The sequence below is a fragment of the Staurois parvus genome, unplaced genomic scaffold (genome assembly GCF_062004578.1).
Source record: "Staurois parvus isolate SC_StPar_1 unplaced genomic scaffold, SC_StPar_1.0 ptg000257l, whole genome shotgun sequence".
In the NCBI taxonomy this organism is placed as follows: domain Eukaryota; kingdom Metazoa; phylum Chordata; class Amphibia; order Anura; family Ranidae; genus Staurois; species Staurois parvus.
The window spans coordinates 1,606,361-1,626,351 of NW_028318053.1; the positions used below are offsets into that span (position 1 = coordinate 1,606,361).

Here is a 19,991-nt window from a genome sequence, read left to right on the forward strand (position 1 = left end):
CCTTTGATATTCCACACCATAAAAAATCAATAATAACTAGTGACAGTGTTATATAATCAAAATATTGTGCCATAAAATCAATTTGAAATTTTTTATATAAATAATATTAGTCCCATCAATCCAAAGTAGTCCAACATTAGTGATAAGGTGATCATTAGTCATCAACTTGTGACTTTCCGTGAATCTTCCAATTGATAAAGATGTATGCTCACCTCCTTTAATGCCTACAATTAGGCTATACACACTTGTGGTTCACCCTCCTTGGAACCTGCCAGAGTTATCTCTATATGAAGTAGTTGTAAGGTCCTTCCTTATGCATTAGTGCAGTTATCCTGTGTCAGCTGCTTATCCCTGCAGGGATTGATCCCTCCTTCAGCTGTTAAATATCACCTACTAATCCTCTTTATTCGTTCCTCAGCATGCAAAAAGAGAATGGAAACATGGTGCTTTATCCTTAAAACAATTTACTCCCACAATACAGGTAATACACTCACATTAAAAATGTATAAAAAGCGCTCAGTGTCATGAAAGTCTGTGCCAGCCGCCGCAGCATGTACTTGCCGTCTGCCGTTTGCTCTCTCTCCTTCCGAGTGATGTCGTAGCCCCACCCCTACGCATTACGCCATAGGTCACGTGGCTTCATCAGGGGATTGTGATAGGACAGTCTCTACGCTAATGCTGGCTTATATATGTCATCTCCGCCATTTTCCCGGAGACTCCTAGGAGGCGGCCATGTTTTTGGGGTCAAATACGGCCAGTCTCTCCTCACACTTTGACACATTTATTTCAACTTACTGAATAACTACGCTCATCCCGGAAAGATAGATTGTAACATAGCTCCGCAGTCTGCACAGGCTTAAAAGACCCCTCCTGAATACTCTATACTTTTAAAATACAAATATATATAAAAATGCAAATATATATAAGAAATACAGATATATATATAAAAAATAAAGAAATACAAATAAATCCATAACAGACAAATAATAAAAATATTAAAAATAAAAGTACCATAAAATTACTATAACAAAAGGACTTTTTTAATAAAAATAACATAAATTAAAAATATAATAAAATAAATATCTAATCATATTATACATAGAATCCCAAATATTATGCAGTCAAATTTTTTGATATATTATCCATAAATTAAATGTCACTAATAAAACATGAAAGGTCAAAATTGTTGTTCAATCCTCCTGGTGCTAAACTCCCCAGTTCATAAATCCAAAATGATTCTTTTTTGCTTATTTCTCAAATTAAATTATCACCTCTCCAATGTGGAGTATGTTTAACTATACCCCAAAATTCGATCTTTTCTACTTCTCGGTTATGATGTACCTAAAATGTAATGGTAGATGATGATATTTGTAACCAATACTAATATTATGTATATGCTCCTTTATACGCTCTATATATTAATATATGTATTATCCTGATTTTTAGGATTGAACAATGATCTATTCTTTAATGTACTATGTTGGATATTATCAATACTATGACTGCTTTCTTTAATGGGATTCTGTATGAAATATTTCTTTAAATTTAAATTTCTCACAAGTTTCTGCAGGCTAACATAAGTTTCAAATTTATTCAGCTTTTTTGCACGTGCAAATTTCAGGCCTCTATCTAGTACTTTTATTTCCTCTTCAGTTAATGGAATTCCACTTAGGTTATATATACCTTCACCTACCTACCTACACCTACAAGCACTCTAAGTTTCTTTAAAGGCACTGGTTTTTATAAATGTGGTCGTTGTTATAGCTGCAGGAGAACTTTTGCTAACCCAAAATATAGACAAGAAATTGTTAACCCGACAAACAGTAAACAGTATAAAATAGATCAATTCATATCTTGTGATACTAAGGGTGTAGTATACGCCTTAAAATGTTCATGTAACCTGTTATATATAGGTCGAACAAAGAGAAGTTTAAAAGAGAGTATAAAGGAGCATATACATAATATTAGTATTGGTTACAAATATCATCATCTACCACTACATTTTAGGCTACATCATAACCGAGAAGTAGAAAAGATCGAATTTTGGGGTATAGTTAAACATACTCCACATTGGAGAGGTGATAATTTAATTTGAGAAATAAGCAAAAAAGAATCATTTTGGATTTATGAACTGGGGAGTTTAGCACCAGGAGGATTGAACAATGATTTTGACCTTTCATGTTTTATTAGTGACATTTAATTTATGGATAAATTGGCGTAATGCATAGGGGTGGGGCTGCAACGTTACTCGGAAGGAGAGAGAGCAAACGGCAGACGGCAAGTACATGCTGCGGCGGCTAGCACAGGCTTTCATGACACTGAGCGCTTTTTATACATTTTTAATGTGAGTGTATTACCTGGATTGTGGGAATAAATTGTTTTAAGGATAAAGCACCATGTTTCCATTCTCTTTCTGCATGCTGAGGAACGAATAAAGAGGATTAGTAGGTGATATTTAACAGCTGAAGGAGGGATCAATCCCTGCAGGGATAAGCAGCTGACACAGGATAACTGCACTAATCCATAAGGAAGGACCTTACAACTACTTCATATAGAGATAACTCTGGCAGGTTCCAAGGAGGGTGAACCACAAGTGTGTATAGCCTAATTGTAGGCATTAAAGGAGGTGAGCATACATCTTTATCAATTGGAGGATTCACGGAAAGTCACAAGTTGATGACTAATGATCACCTTATCACTAATATTGGACTACTTTGGATTGATGGGACTAATATTATTTATATAAAAAATTTCAAATTGATTTTACGGCACAATATTTTGATTATATAACACTATCACTAGTTATTATTGATTTTTTATGGTGTGGTATATCAAAGGAGGGATATATTATTTTGGTATTTTGGTAATAAGGAGCGCTACATTCAGAGGTATATTATTTAATTTTCACAGTTGAAGTTATGTGTTTAATGTTGGCGATCCATTTAATTAATTTAGTAGGTTTGGCTCGCAAGTCACATATATATATAAAATTTAGATACATTTGCTGTTTCTGCCTGAATTCTGGGTTGGGCAGTAAATGGGGGAAGAACAGGTGCTGCAGAATTTGAGGGCTACCATTCAGGTTTGGCAAGCACATCTGGAAGGACACTATGGGCTCTACAGGCCTGTGTTTGAATTCTTGGGGCCTGTGGGACACTACTTGTGCTAGCCACTGCACCAGCTTGTACTGCACTTATGGGACTCGCCCCGTAACCAAGTAATGCTGCAGTGCTGGTATGTAAAAGAGCAGGATGTACTAGGTGGTGCTCGCCAGTTCACTAAAAGGTAGTGCGGCACTAGTATTAGCACTCTGCTGCTAATGAGAATCATCATGCAATTCTAACACCTTAGCAGGGACCTCTACTCCATCATCTCAGTTATCTGTCAGGGTGCCGCTACTCTCTACAGGTCTTTATTCTGAGGCAGATTCTGTCAGTGAGGCTTCTCCTTCACTCTCATCTCACACGCTCAGAATCCTGTAGACCTTTTCACTAGTGTACCTTTCGTTGGATATTTTGGCCACTAAATTTTATAGGTACCTAGAGCGACTCACAGGAAAAAGAGCACCTGGCTGTCAGGCACTGCTTGAACCGCTACAAAAAAAATTTACCTGTTAGTGCTAGCAGAAATCAGGCCTGATCTTGCTAACGCTGAAGTTTTGTGTGTAATGTATCAGGTGACAGGGATCTACCGCCACTGCACTTGCTAGGGGGGAAAGGGGGTCAGAGGGGCTAAACGCAGGTGGTGGCAGGTGTCGGCACTGATCCTGCTAACGCTGCATTTTTGGGGACACTACACTATTCTGAACGCTGGTATAGTGCTGATCAGATCAAAGATATTGATCCGTTCAGACACTATACTAGCAATGGAAGATTATAGTGTGTACATGAGTGCATTCCTGGCAATCAAAGGGTTAAATGTGATAATAATGTAGTGGCAGGCAATCTGATGCTACCTGGAAGGGATGCTAAAATGCTATCTGAAGTCGCCTGTGACACCAATAGAGTTATCAGTAAAAAAATCTGTCTGGTGACAGGGCAGTTAACTGGGGGTGATCAGGGGGTTAAATGTCACCTAACTGTGCTTTTACGGTGTCAGTGTGCTTATTTGACTCACGTGGATCTGCTTTCTTCTCTCTCTGGAGTGGAATGTGCTCCAGAGAGAGAAGATTGCAACAACTCATCTGGAGGAAAATAGATTTAAATCTCCAAACACTGAAAGGTTTCTTCACAGTGAGAACTGTGAAAATGTGGAATAGACTCCCTCAAGAGTTGGTTCTAGCCAGCTCAGTGGATTGCTTTAAAAAAGGCCTGGATTATTTCTTAGATACACAGAATATAACTAGATACTAACATTTATAGGTAAAGTTGATTTAGGGAATATCTGATTGCCTCTCGGGAGATCAGGAAGGAATTTTTTTCCCTGCAGGAGCAAATTGAATCATGTTTTGCTGGGTTTTTTTGCCTTCCTCTGGATCAACTTTGGGTATAGGATTATAACTTTTTTTTTTTAATGGTTGAACTGGATGGACTTTTGTCTTTCAGCCAGACTAATTATGTAACTATGAAAGAATATATCACAATACATTACTATCTAACTATTTCCTGTGCCTGTGTTCTCTAAACACAGGCACAGGATGATTTTGATTCGGTACAACAAGATAGGAAGATCAATCCCAAACATCATTGGCCTGGATCTGGTAAGTGATCGGTGCTGTACCAAACCACAGTGCTGGCAGGGGCGCGCGCCCCCTGCCTGTGAACACATTGGGAGCGGTGATCATGTTTATATATGTAATTTTGCACTGGAAGTCCTTCCTGTAACAGTGAATCTTTTTATAGGGCAGACAGCAGCTCGTTAAAATGAATAAAGCCAATCTTCCGAAATAACAAAAGAATTACAGAACTTCCGAAAATACAAAATTGATTAGGAAGAACAAATATATACTCTCCCAAAATAACAAATTGTTCTGAAAATGAATCATTCTGACATAATGATTAGGACGAAATGATTTACTTAATGAATGAAACTAAATCTAAACTAATTTTTCTGTCATGCACATCTCTAAATCTCTCTGCTTTTCAGAAGAGAAAATGCTAGTGCAGTCTGCTTAGATATGCAAGCACTGGAGCAACGTAGAAAAAGTGTAAGAGACTTGGAAGACATTGTAAGTCACCACACTCTGCAACAATATTTATACAAACCAAGAAAACAGGTAAGTGAATGTTTTTATATATTCTGTACCTTATTTGATTACAGTATTTCAATATTGGAATGGTTACATAGAAAAAAAAGATTCATGCCCATGAAAGCAGAACTCTAGCCAAATATAACAAGATAAAATTAATATTGCAAAATAAAATTAAACACTTTTGCTGCAAATTACACTCTGAATCCAGAGCTATCCCATGCAGTATCTCTTCTGTACTGTTAGATGTACTCAATCTGAACACCAGCATCATTCAGCCCACTTCCTTTGAGCCCAGGCTGTCATGAACATGATTTAGCTTTTGACTGGATCAAAGAAGAGGCAGCACTATAATAAGTGTATTTACTGTATCTGCTTTTAAATCCCATCAGATTTCTTATGTCGGTATGAACTAATTAGCTCCTTATACTGCTTCCTCTCACACTCCAGTTCTGCTATACATGGACTGGAAGAAGATCGTACCAGGTCAGATTGAGGTACACTGCTGGAAAAAAATGCATTTAATGGTGTATTAAGGATTTTTAGAGTTGCAGCAATTTGTGTCTTTATTAACTGCCTGTGTTTCAGCTATAGGTTCATACTTTAAAAAAGCATTAAAAGGAGTTGTGAGACGTTATTGAAGTTAAAGTAGTTTTTAAAGCCTAAACATTTTTTACCTTAATGCATCCCCTGCATGAAGATAAAAAATGTTTAAGCATCAGTATTGGCACCTCCCCCCCCGTTTTACTTACCTAAGCCCCCATTTGATCCAGTGTTGTGCACGTCTGCAGCTCTTCTCTCCACTCACTTTCGCTGAGGCAGCGGGAGCCATTGGCTGTCAATCCAACTGCTCCTACTGCTGTCAATCAAAGCCAGTGACAAGGCATAGGGGGCCAGTGCCGAATCCCACCGTCTGTGTTAGGAGACTCAGAAGCGGACCCGCACGAGTACCCCCATGGGAAGTGGCTTCCTATTGGGGAGCCATAGAGCAGGAGCCAGGAGCGCCAGTGGGGTACCCAAGAAGAGGAGGTTTCGGGGTCTCTGTGCAATTTCATTGCATAGAGCAGGTAAGGTATAGACATATTTGCAATTAAAAAAAATCATTTACAACCACTTTAACAATGCAGCAAATGGTTTGTGTTATGCAAATACTAACATAAATATTAGCACAAATAACAGCATCTCAGTTTTTATTGAAGGGGGATCTTTGACATTCTTTGTTGAGACTATAGAAAGAGAATTTACACCATTATTACGTAGTGTGCATCACAAATAATCTTGCATATGCTGATGTTCATCAATGTATCTTTTTGAACAAAGTACAGTTTTTCAAAGAAGCACATGCAGGTAAGATGGCGACAATAATCTTAAAAAACAAACATACAGTATGTCATATAAGTAACATACTGTACATGGCTTAATGCTGTATTAAACCCAAAATTAAAATGTTAAATATTTCAGAATACCAATTAACACTGTGGTGCTTACATTAGTTTTCTTTTTTATGCTTTTGTTCCTCCTGGTGATCCTGCCAGTAACACACTCCCTGCCCTAGAGTGGCTTCACTCTGGATGAATGAGTAATGCACTATTAGAATTAGATACATTAATAAACTGAAGCCAAACTCCAGCTAAAACTTTTTAAGCAGTTACAGTTCATTTTTGGGATAAAGGTTTTATATAAATAAATAAAAGCTGACTACTGTAAACCCCACTGTCAGTGTTACATGGTTTGCCTCAGGTTTATTGGCTGGATCACCAGGTTGAAAATAAAGAAAAGAAAGCCTAAAAAAGGAAAACTAATGCATACATCACAACTAAGAAATGGTATGTTTTTCTTTTTGGGTTTTATACTGATTTAAGGTTGGAGTAAGATGTCTGTCCAGGCAGTTAGGCTGATCTAGGTGAGGGCAAATTTCTGCTTGGGACTTTTGTGCATACATATTCAAAGACTCTTTCAAATGTTGGTCTGCAGAATTACCCTGCAAGAAGCTGTCAGCTAATTTTTACTTTTCATGGGGAATGGTTGTTTGGGCCAGACCTTAATAAATTTCTCCAGAAAATTCCAGGTTGTAAAAGCTATTTGTACCACTTTGGAGCAGGGTAAGCACCCTCCCTCTACTACTTCTACTCCTTCTTCCATGAGGCAGTCTTTTTGGTGCTCTTGGGCCTCTATCTCCAGAGCAAAACCTCAACCCCAGTTCCGTAAGAAGTCCCAGTCCTCCCTGCCAGCAAAATTGGATTCTCTCTGAATGAAGGGGAACCCCCACTCCTTCAGGTTGGAATGACAATATCTTTCCCTACACTTTATGCTTTCAAATGTTTCTATGAATCCCCCCCAAAAAGATTGCTTTTGCAAACTCTTGATTATATTCTGTCTCAAGGAGTGATCATTCTCTTTCCAGGGGACAAAAGGTTTTTATTCAAACCTCTTTAAGGATCAAAAGCTGAATGGTGATGTTAGTCCTGTATTGGATCTCAACAAGTGTCTCTGGGTATGGACTTTTTGAATGGAATCACTATGTATGGTGGTAGCTTTGTTCCATCCAGGGAATTTCCTGGCATCAGTGAGCATAAAAGATGCTTATCTATGGGTCCCAATTTTTCCTCCTCTTCAGATGTTTTTAAGGTTGTGGTGGATGACCATTCTTTTCAATTTGTGGCCTGGTTTTGGACTAATCATGGCCTCTGAGTGTTCAGAAAGGTTCTGGCCTCAATTTTGGACCTCCTAATGACCCAGGAGGTGTTTGTTCTGGGGTACCTTGATGATCTGCATCTCAGGGAACAATCTGTTCATTGTCTGGAGCAGTGTATCTTTCATAGTACGCACTCTGAAGAGATTTGTCTGGGTCCTCAATCTCCATAAATCTGCACTGGTTCCAGTCCAGCAGTTGGAATATCTGGATCCACTCCTGTACGTTATCCAGGAAAAGGTGGTTCTCCCTCTAGAGGAGTGCCTTGCATTAATAAATCCTGTGACTTGTCTCAAGACCCAGAGGTATCCTTCAGTTCGTCTCTGCATGAGAGTTTTGAGAAAGATGGTTTCCTCATTCGCGGTTCCCTTTGCTCTATTCCATTCTGACCCCCTGCAATGGAAAGTTCTGATGTCATGAGGCAGAGGGACACTGTTGTTGCTTTCTAATGACCTTGCATCCCAGCACTTTTCATTTCTTAGACTGGTGATTAGCTCTACAAACATTAGGGACAGGGAGTGTTCATGGAGCTTTCAGTAATGAACTAAAGGAGTGTGAAATGGGTCTACTCATGTTCCCAGAGCCATGTATTGCTGTCTTTTTATCTTCATGGATTGAATAATACAGAACTCTGCTGTTTGTACATTGGAGTGCCTCTACTTCCTTTCTTCATATTCACTGACTGCGGTTGTGGACCAAGCAGGCACACAGACACATCCAGCAGCATGGGATCTCTGGCAGGTCAGCCTTGAGCGGTGTGTACCCTGCATGCTGTTTCTTAGAGGCAGGGAAGTCTTTTCTTCACATTTTTTGAAGGTGCTGACAATGGACGTCAGCTTGACAGGTTGGGGGAGTTTTGGATCACCATGTGGTGCAGCGAGCTTGGTCTCCGCAAGAGAGGTCTCTGCCTTTAAATGTTTAAATGTGCCTAAACTGCACATGCGGTCTGTCCGACTCTCCTGCATTGGTCAAGTCAGCTGCTGGTCTCCTGGTAAGGTTTCAGTAGGGCAACACCAAAGCCACGGCATATGTAAATAGTCAAGGGGGCACCAGGAGCTGAGCTATCCAGGAGGAGGTGGACCTTAACTTGTCTTGGGTGGATTGTGGTATCTCTGCTTTGTCCACAGGTCAGATTCTGGGAATGAAAAATTGGCAGGCGGACTTCCTTTAGCAGCTGATTGTTGTCACCAGGGTAGTGGGCTGTTCATCCTGAGGTGTTCAGAGCATTCTGTCTGTCTGACTGTCTGTGGGACATGGTGCATGTGGATTTGTTGGTGTCCAGGTTCAGGTGACACTGGACAAGTTTGTTTTTGGTACCGGGGATCCTTAAGCACTTGCAGTAGATACTGTTACGGATCCGCCAGGTGGCACCTCTGGCAGCCCACTAGGCGGAATCACCCGGAGCGTGGGGTCTAAGTCCCGGTCTGCGTTTTCACCAGGGCCCCTGATGGTGGGGATGGACTTGGAGCAGAACCGGGACCAGGTCACGACCTCCGAGCAATACCACCCGTGGCAGAGGGAGCCTCCGTGGATAGAAGTAGGACAGAGTAGAGTCAGATGTGAGGAGGCCGGCAGGACCTGGCAGGATAAACCGGCGGTTGTCACCGTGGGAAATGGCGTGGTACCGAGACAGTAGGCAGAGAGTGGTCAGGTCGCACGCTGGGTCAGTTCCGGGGTCAGTCCGCAGAATGGTCAAACAAGCCGGGGGTCGGGACAGGAGAAGGCAGCGTAGTCAGGGACAATCCGGGTCAATCACAGGGGAAGGCAGCGTAGTCAGATAATCCGGGTCAGGGCAGGAGCAGGCAGAACGTCAAACAATCCGGGTCACAATCACAGGAAACACAGGTATCAGATCAGACCTTGCGGCGATTTATGACAGTGCAGGGCATCTTTAAATATCGCGCCCTGCACTGCCATTGGCCGCCCAGGACGCGCCCCCGGGCTGTCATTGGTTGCCCGAGGCGCGCCCGCGGCTCCTACTGCGCATGCGCGGCCTCCTGTCAGCCGCGGCCCGCCGGGATCTGGTGCCTGTGTCCCGGCGTGAGCCGCCGCTATCGCGCATGCGCCGGGGACGGAGCCGCGGCGGACCCTGACAGATACCCAGTAGCGCCATTACAGATTAATCTGCATCTACTCCTCAGGATTCAGGTGGAGGGAATGATAGTGATTCTGAACATCATGAACATGCTAGTGGATGATCTTTGGACTCTTCCAACTCGCTCAGACCTCTTCTGAAGGTCTGATCTTCCATCCTTCTTTATGGTCGCTGGCTTGGACAGTATGACTATTGAAGCCAAGGTCCTGAAGGACAGAGGGGTATCTTATGCAGTTTTACCAATCCTTTTGAGAGACAGATAGGCTACTACAAGAAATATTTACCACAGTACCTGGACTTCCTATGTGGCCTTGTGTGAGTTTCATCTTCACAAGCATGTTGTGGGCAATACTTTTGGCTCCTCTTAGATTGTAAGCTCCAAGGAGCAGGGCCCTCCTATTCCTCTTGTATTGAACTGTATTATTTCCCATTATATTGTAAAGCGCTGAGCAAACTGTTGGCGCTATATAAATCCTGTATAATAATAATAATTTTCTTCAGTCGAGGGTTAATATGCGACTGGCCTTGAGTATGATCAAGGGGCAGATTTTGGCTTTGGCAGTTCTCTTTCAGAGGCCAATTGCTTCTCATCCTTTGGTGCCTACCTTTTGTACAGGTTGTCAAGCATATTGTTCCTCTGGCCCGGTCATCTTTAACTCTGTGGGATCCCAATTTGGTGTCAGTTTTACAGAAAATCGCCTTTTGAAAAAAGGACAGGACTTTCTTTAGTTTTTTTGAAACAAAAGGTTGTGTTCCTGGTTGCCAATACTTCCAGTAAAAAGGTATTAGAACTGGTGATTCTTTCTTGCAGGGAGCCATTTATGGTACTTCATCATGATAAGGTGGTTCTTCAACCTCAACCATCGTTTTTGCTGAAGTTGTTTTGGCCTTCCATTTCAACCACTACACTTTAGATGTGGTTCAGACTATCAAGATGTGTCTGAAATTAACTGTCACGGACAGGCAATCAGATTCTCTATTTTGTCCTTCCAGAAGGGCCAAAGGAGGGTTTCACATTGGATTCATCAGCTGTGATTCCTAGTAGGCCACCTTTCCAGTAGTGGGGAGATGAAGGTTTTCTGCTTCCCAATGTTATCCACAGAGAAGGCTAACATTACAGGCAGACCAAGCAAGGGCCTCCTGGGTTGTTTGATACTAGTGGCAGCAGACAGAGAGGCAGAATGAGTGAGCTCATAGAGTAGCTCCAGCACCACACATCCATCATGGTTGCTGTCGCACATGTGCTTCTTAGCCACTTGTTCCTATGTGCACCTCTGCCCAGACTATGGACAATAAAGTATTTCTTTCTCATTCATTAAAACACACAGGAGTTCAGAGACTGTTGTGTTATACTGCTGCCTACTGGAGAGTTTAGATACTGTCAAACAAAAAATGTTTGGAACATTCTTAAAAATAAGCAACGCACCTGTGAGCTCAGCAATACCAAAAGACCCGGAAGACCACGGAAAACAACTGTAGCGGATGACCGAAGAATTCTTTCCCTGGTGAAGAAAACACCCTTCACAACAGTTGGCCAGATCAAGAACACTCTCCAGGAGGTAGGTGTATGTGTGTCAAAGTCAACAATCAAAAGAAGACTTCACCAGAGTGAATACAGAGGGTTCACCACAAGATGTAAACCATTGGTGAGCCTAAAAAACAGGAAGGCCAGGTTAGAGTTTGCCAAACGACGTCTAAAAAAGCCTTCACAGTTCTGGAACAACATCCTATGGACAGATGAGACCAAGATCAACTTGTACCAGAAGTGATGGGAAGAAAAGAGTATGGAGAAGGAAAGGAACTGCTCATGATCCTAAGCATACCACCTCATCAGTGAAGCATGGTGGTGGTAGTGTCATGGTGTGGGCATGTATGGCTGCCAATGGAACTGGTTCTCTTGTATTTATTGATGATGTGACTGCTGACAAAAGCAGCAGGGGGAATTCTGAAGTGTTTCAGGCAATATTATCTGCTCATATTCAGCCAAATGCTTCAGAACTCATTGGACGCCGCTTCACAGTGCAGATGGACAATGACCCAAAACATACTGCAAAAGCAACCAAAGAGTTTTTTAAGGGAAAGAAGTGGAATGTTATGCAATGGCCAAGTCAATCACCTGACCTGAATCCGATTGAGCATGCATTTCACTTGCTGAAGACAAAACTGAAGGGAAAATGCCCCAAGAACAAACAGGAACTGAAGACAGTTGCAGTAGAGGCCTGGCAGAGCATCACCAGGGATGAAACCCAGCATCTGGTGATGTCTATGCATTCCAGACTTCAGGCTGTAATTGACTGCAAAGGATTTGCAACCAAGTATTAAAAAGTGAAAGTTTGATTTATGTTTATTATTCTGTCCCATTACTTTTGGTCCCTTAAAATGTGGGAGGCACATATGCAAACTGTTGTAATTCCTACACCGTTCACCTGATTTGGATGTAAATACCCTCAAATTAAAGCTGACAGTTTGCAGTTAAAGCACGTCTTGCTTGTTTCATTTCAAATCCATTGTGGTGGTGTATAGAGCCAAAAATGTTAGAATTGTGTCGATGTCCCAATATTTATGGACCTGACTGTCTGAAAATACTTTAATGCCCATTGCCTTGGCACATGTGCATTTTAAAGAGACACAGTCTTTGTAAATCAAAGTAACTGTGTGTTTCTAATATCCTCTCCTTCAGTTATACTCACATTACCCTTGATTCTAGGCCTCTCCTGCTACTGAACAGAAAGCCTGGTATAGGGTGTTTGTGACCTCTTTTCATCCACAGTGTACAGGTCTAGCAGTTATTTGCTAGACTTCAACATTGTCACATTACAGAGGGATGATTTCACCAGGAACAGTGCAGAATCACTGGTAATGGAAGAGAACTGAGGCAAGGCATTTAGAAATACATTGTCACTTGGCCATGAATGAACCGTGTCTCTTTAAAGGCTAACTGAACTCTCAGTTTAAGCCAGCTAAATATATTCCAGGTGCATCAAAGCAAATGTTTATTTTCTTTAGAAAACAGCCCCTTGCTTAGTACAGCCTCTTTGCTATTATGCGATAAAGAATGAAACTTGCTCTCTGTGTGGAAGCAGTGGTCTCTTTGCAGAGGTCCAACATGCACTCTGTTAAGTCTGAATTATAACTCATGCCTCCTGATGATTGGAGAGCTGTAGTTCTAACTAATCAAAAGATGTGTCAGACCTATGCAGAAAGACCACTGCTTCCACAAATTTCGCTGGTTTAAATTTAACAAAAAGAAAGTTCAGTTAGGCTTTAAAGGAAACCTGTAGTGATGAGAAAAGGATGACATTACTGATGTCTCCTGGAAATACTAGTTCCAAGGTTGTGTTGCTGATCCAGTGGCTTCAGTACTTTCTGTCTTAGTTAAGACAAGTAAAAAGATCAAAAGGAAAAAAAAGCACTCTAGGGCCCACATTAAGAAACATATAAGCAGCTGGCACTCAGATACAAAGTACCACAATTCCAAAACCAAAAAAGTACAGCACTAAAATAATATAAATCAGAACTAGGGATAATGAGTGCACCCCCTAAACAGACCAAATACCAACATTTTAAGATTGAATATACTTAAATAAGCCAACATTTGTATAATTATGATAGGCTGACATGTCAGTATATCAAAGTGCAAGAGAATAAGCACTGTGCAGAAAGTATGTGTGTGTGTATGTATAAACAGGCAAACATATTAGTAAATTCTGCAAAATTAAAATATAGTGGTAAAAAAACTATTGCGGTAAATATATAATATATAGCAATCGTGTTATTGAAAACACCAATGGGTTGATTTACTAAGAATATGGTGAAGCAATAGATGTTAGATACCAAACTTCGCCTTACTGAAACAATTAAGACCTTGCCGTGATGAACGGAAAAGCGTCTTCACATAGGAAAATGCCTTTTAGTAAATATCGAATCAGCACAGTCGTGTTTACATAGTAGGTAGTGCTAAACTTGGTCTCTAGAGGGTGTTGGAGTGCAGGATTAAGCCAAGATTGAGCGTGTGCGTGTGTGCGTGCGTAAAACAATTAGCAGTTGTGATATGTTGTTTGGCTTCTTTTGATGCTAATTCTATTAACAACTCTCTTCTTTTGTAGTGTTTTTACATGTTCTGGAAACAAAATGCTTTTTTTAATGAATGTTACAGAGTAATGCATACTATTTTCTAATTTTAAATATATATCTAAAAATTACAGTTATATCTCTGTTATATGACGAACAATTTGTAATGTCTAATTTGCTTGAGGGGATTGTAGCCGTATTAGTGCATTTGCGACAGAAACAATTGAGTACTGTCTGTGATACTTTTTTTATTTGTACTAACTGCAAATAAGAAAAATTTCACGGACAGTACTCAATTGTTAATGTCTAATTTGAATTTTCTTCTAATATCTACTTATAATTATATATCTTAACTGTTGAATAATGGTACTACTATATACTCCACAGTATGGTCAGCATTGTGGGTTAGCACTTCTGCCTAGAAGTGCTAGGGTTATTTGTTCAAATCCCAACCACGGTACTAAATGCATGGAGTTTGCATGTTCTGCCTGTGTGGGTTTCCTCCAACACTTCATAGACATGCTGGCAGTTGTTTTGGCTCCTGTCTAAATTGTCTCTAGTATATGAATATAAATTCAGAACTCTAGATTGTATGCTCCTAGAAAGCAGGACCTGATGTGTATGTAAAATATACATTCAAAGCACTGTGTAAATTGACAACGCTATATAAGTACCTGAACTAATTTTGTTTGTGTGTGTGGGGGGGGAGGGTTTGCTCTTCCACCCCTGTTTCCTGGCCTGCAGGACTGAATGCTCATTGTGCTCAGATAAGGGTGTGTTAATGATTTTGGGCTGGAGCCACACTTTTTTTTTTTTTGGTCCTGAGTTTCCCCTTCAAATCCATGACAGTTATATGGCAAACAATTTTTGTCTAATTCAATTTTGTTTAGAATACGTACTTAGAATGATATATTTATTATATATCTTAATTCTTGAATCATGGTTCTACTTAATGTTAAAAGCAACATAGTGGCATAGCGGTTAGCACTTCTGTCTAGTGTGCAACACTAGAATAATTGGTTCAAATCCCAACCATGCCACCACGTGCCTGGAGCTTGCATGTTTTCCCTGTGACTGTTTCTAACCCACACTCCAAAGACATGCTGGTAGGTTAGTTGACACTGGTATGAATATGAGCTCCTTGAGGGCAAGGATGAGCTCATAGAGGTGTATAATTGTCTATTCCCTAAGCAAAACCTGTAATGGACATAAGAGTCCCACAAGTTTTCCAAGTATACATGTGGTGCAAAAAAAGCTGTGGCTGGTGAAGGTACTTGGTTGCATGCCTCCTCTCTGCTTTGCAGAAGGCTCTTGCAAACATAGCCAGTTCCAGCTACAGCACTTCCTCTTCTTCAGCCATGATTGCAAAAAGTGCTACAGAAGTGGTTGTTGGCATAAATAAATACACACAGTTAAAACCTGTTTGGTGTTCCTGTGTTTTTGAGTTTGGCAACTGTCACCTGCCTCCAGCTGCTGTGTGTTTGCATGCACCCATAGACCAAGAAATGTCAGTTCCTTGGCCAAAAGCAAACGTACTTTCTCAAATGTGATGACACAATTCCTGTCCGAGAGCTGGTCCTGACACCATTTGTGTGATAACTAATTTTTCTGCGTGATCATTGGCTCCCACACATGCAAATAGATTTCCTTTTGTGTAGAATACATTTATTTTATTTATATGTATGTATATATATATATATATATATATATATATATGTGTATATGTGTGTGTGTATATATATATATATATATATATATATATATATATATATATATATATATATATATATAAATAAATGTGTGTGTAGCGCTAAAAAAGAAAGATATGTGGATGTGGAATTCTATCTATTGCCATGTGAAACTCAATGTGATGATAATCAAACTACATATCAATATCACAAGGATATATACAATGCTGTAAAAAATAAATGTGCTAAAAGTTCTTAAATGTGAGTCCCAATTCCAAAAAATAAATCAGAAGTGCAAACGTGAATCTTCAATTGCTAGATGACCAAATGTCACCCCACTCCATGCTCAAATAAATATAAATCAGAAGATGCAGCGCTAAAAAGAGAAATACTATAAATCAATGAATAAATAAGTATATGCAACAGTTCATATGGTGATATCAAGGTGACTTCAAGTGCTCTGATCTATTCATATAAAATAAATGTCTACTAAGATAAATATAGAGGTTGCCGTTATTGACTTTCTTCTGAAAATTAATGTTGCCTGGCAGTTTCTGGTTTCAATATTTTAAGACCGGAAGGAAGCATGAAGTTCATTGAACTGGATGGACTTGTTTTTTTCAAAGTGGCTAACTATGGAGGAGCCTCCCTTGGCTCCTCCCTTGGAGGAGCCAGGAACGCCGTGACGTCACGCCGCCGGAGCATCGTGGAGCTCCGGCGGCCATCTCTAACATTGGACGGTTAGTCCATGTATTTTCTCGCATACTGCTGTTTTTATTACCTTCGTTTTATTTGAAATAAACCACTTAAAACTACTACACTATGGATATGTCTCTGTTGTGACTCCCTTTGTGGAGTACCAATTCACAGTCATTCATCTCATTGCTGGGGAAGGAACGCATACTATTACTAAGGAGCAGTCCACAGGCCACCATCCAAGGGATCACCCTGATGTCCCAATAGTAATATCCAGGAGCACTGGAGGGAGGCTATCGCATCGCAGACCTTACCTTGATCAGCTGACGAACCCAAGGGAAATTTATATTTACAAACGCCCAATAAACTGTGCGTTCTGGTGAGTGTGCATTTCTTCAGCACTATACCGCACAGCACCTTACTGTCAGGAGGATATGAATAGATCAGAGCACTTGAAGTCACCTTGATATCACCATATGAACTGTTGCATATACTTATTTATTCATTGATTTATAGTATTTCTCTTTTTAGCGCTGCATCTTCTGATTTATATTGTTTTATGGGGTTTATGGTTACCTGGTGCACAGCTGCTATTCTACTGTTGTAGGTGCGCTCGTATATATTTTCTTTACTACATGCTCAAATAAAGACTTACCAGCTATATTTGACCATCAGCTTATAGAGTGGTCAAAGATGACGATTAACAGCCAATCAGACCTTCTCCATAACACAAATATGGCTCAAACATACGTTCACCCACTCTGTATTGACCATCAATGCATGCATTGTCAGACATCAAAGGTGACCTCCAAGCCTCTGCTCTTCAGCACACTCTGCTCCACGCCTGCCCACGCCGCTCATCTCCTCGAGGCACTTCCTCTGGGTACAATCTTGTGGTTCTCTGCCATGATGGCAAGCAGATATGACGGGGCAGTGCACCGACTGAATAGGAACTGTGACCATTTGCTGACAAGGTGCTTTAGTAAATCAACCCCCATGAGTCCCAGTGAAGATCAATGAAGAAATGAGTGATCCTTCAAAAAGGCAGCAGATGAAGGTCACAGAAAGCATTTTACTCCCTAAAAATAAAATGTCACACACCACCCATGTGAGGAAGGCAGGTGCTTACCAGAGCCAAGTGACCCCCAATACGATATTGAGGTATCAGCCTATCATAATTATACAATTTGTGGCTTATTTAAGTATATTCAGACTTAAATGTCTTTATTTGATCTGTTTAGAGGATGCACTCATTATCACATGATTAGTGGTATTTTAGCAGTGCACTTTTTTGATTTTGGAAGTAAAAAGATCAAGAGTGCTGGCTTCACTCTGACTTATAAGATCTTACATAGTTAGCCACTTTGAAAAAGTAGAGTAGGTGACCTGCTCCCATATGACATCACTGAGATCTAGCAGCAGCTGCTAGGCCCAAGTATTGTCACGATACAGGAGTGACATAATCCCTTCCCATAGGGGTGATTTGCTAAAACTAGAGTACTCAGAATCTGGTGCAGCTCTGCAAAGAAACTAATCAGCTTCCAAGTTTTTTGTCAAAGCTTAATTGAATAAGTTAAAGATAGAAGCTGATTGGCTACCATGCACAGCTGCTCCAGATTCTGAGTGCTCCATTTTTTAATAAATTTCTCCCCCATAGTGTCTGATATCAGCCAAGACTATGGGATTAAATTGAGTACTACCTCTTTAAAAACTGGTCAAATGATCTCTGTTAGCCCTATTGTAACTAGTTGTTTCCAGTCAAGTCAAACCTGACTGAATTTTTTAGTACTGTGAAGCAAAAAATGCATGGCTACATGTGCATATATTAATAAATTCTACATTGAAAAAATAGTCTTTCAAGCATTAACCTTTATAGACAAAATGATTTATATTTAGCGGATTACTGTTACACTGTTTTACAAAAAGAACTATAAATATTTCCATTACTCATTTACTTACTGCTCTTTTCCATAAGGCTTTACAGAAACATGAGTTTGGTAAAAATTTGTGAGAAAGTTTGGTTTCAATGTATTTTTTTTTTAATTGCAGCAAAAACACCTTTATAGTCGTCATGAACTTACAATAGATGAAGATAAAACACAAACTAAGGAGATATTTCAAAGAACAATGAAGAAGCGCTTAGAGTCTTTCAAGTCAACAAAATTTGGCCGCAAGCAAGCAAAACATATAAATAAAAATTATAAAAGAGATCGAGGACAAAGAGTAAGACCATATGATTTGTTTATTAATAAGCAGCAATTGCTGTAACAATTATGACTATTGTGTTACTTTTTTTGCCCATCACACACTTCTCAAGTTACACATATCATTAACAATATTGTATGCACTGCTTACAGCTCTCAAAGTATATAGTTTTCATAAATATAAAGAAGGCCTATTAACAAGGCTTCAAAGTTTGTATGGGTAAAAAAGGATTGGAATTAGACAAAATCCGATAATTCTCTGAACATGAAGGGGATTGTATTTCCTTCTCTTATCAACCCTACTTCAGTTTGATATCAGTATGTTTAAAGCCTGATCAAAAATAATTTTTTTTGTTCAGTTTTTGCATAGTATGGGGAAGAGGTGCTTTTGTTTAGTCAAGCTTTTAGATTTTGCTGTGACTCCAGTGGAGGAATTTTATCTCATGTCCAGTACAACATGTGTGGTATGTAGCTATAAAAAAAAAATAAGTCCCAGACAGCAATAAAATATTTTTTAGACATTCCTAACCTTTTCCCCCATAGGGACACAGCAATAAAATCTAACAGAGGCTTTAACCTTTTCTGCACTATTCAAAACAAAATGAAATGTTGTAGCTGTATTTGGATATTAGGTTATATATTGTGCACTTGTAATATACAAAGATTTACAGAATTAAAATATATGTCATTTGAAACCATACAAACATCACCTATTTTTTTTTCTTTACCAGAGAAATAGCAGTATTTATATGTTGCAGAATGGAAGCATTCCAGATGAAAGCAAAGTATATGGTAAGATATGCTAATTTTACTCACAATAAAACTATTTATTACACACGTCTCCAAGATGATAATTCACTTTTAAAGTGTAGCTGCACCTTAACTAAATTTAAAAAAAAAAAAAACCTAGGTTGAAAGCTCCTTAGTCCTTAGTCTTCTATATTCTTTCGGGTGCTCATGCTTCTGTCTGGGTAATGTGAACACCTCCTACTATCTAGCAAACATATAATTGGTGCAGCGCTAAATTTAAATCCTACTTCTACTGTATACACAAATGAAAACCAAAAACTGAAAACAATCCAACAAAAACAGATAACATAAAGGCCTTAATGCAGCCCCAAATAATAACAGTGCTCATCCAAGTGTTTCTCCTTAATGTTAGTTCCACACCAACAAATGTATATATCCTTTCTTTTACCAAACGTTTTCCGCATATGTCCATAAGCTTCCACAAACTCATGATAATGTGCCACCTTCAGTTTAACTTGCATGCATAAAGACAGTCACCAAGTCTAATAGAAAAATGCTCACCCTGTTGTATGGTCCTCTAGATAATAGAGGGTTAGATAACAATTTA

The 19,991-nt window shown here is 39.7% G+C and overlaps 1 protein-coding gene across 1 annotated transcript in view; it reads left to right on the top strand.

Moving 5' to 3' along the window:
* Positions 1-19,991, top strand: part of SLC9A3 (solute carrier family 9 member A3) — a 442,722-nt gene that overhangs the window by 396,847 nt on the left and 25,884 nt on the right. The window contains 3 exon segments of the mRNA XM_089681031.1: positions 5,086-5,215; positions 18,480-18,653; positions 19,366-19,426. Of these exon segments, the coding sequence (XP_089537157.1) occupies positions 5,086-5,215; positions 18,480-18,653; positions 19,366-19,426 (365 nt within the window).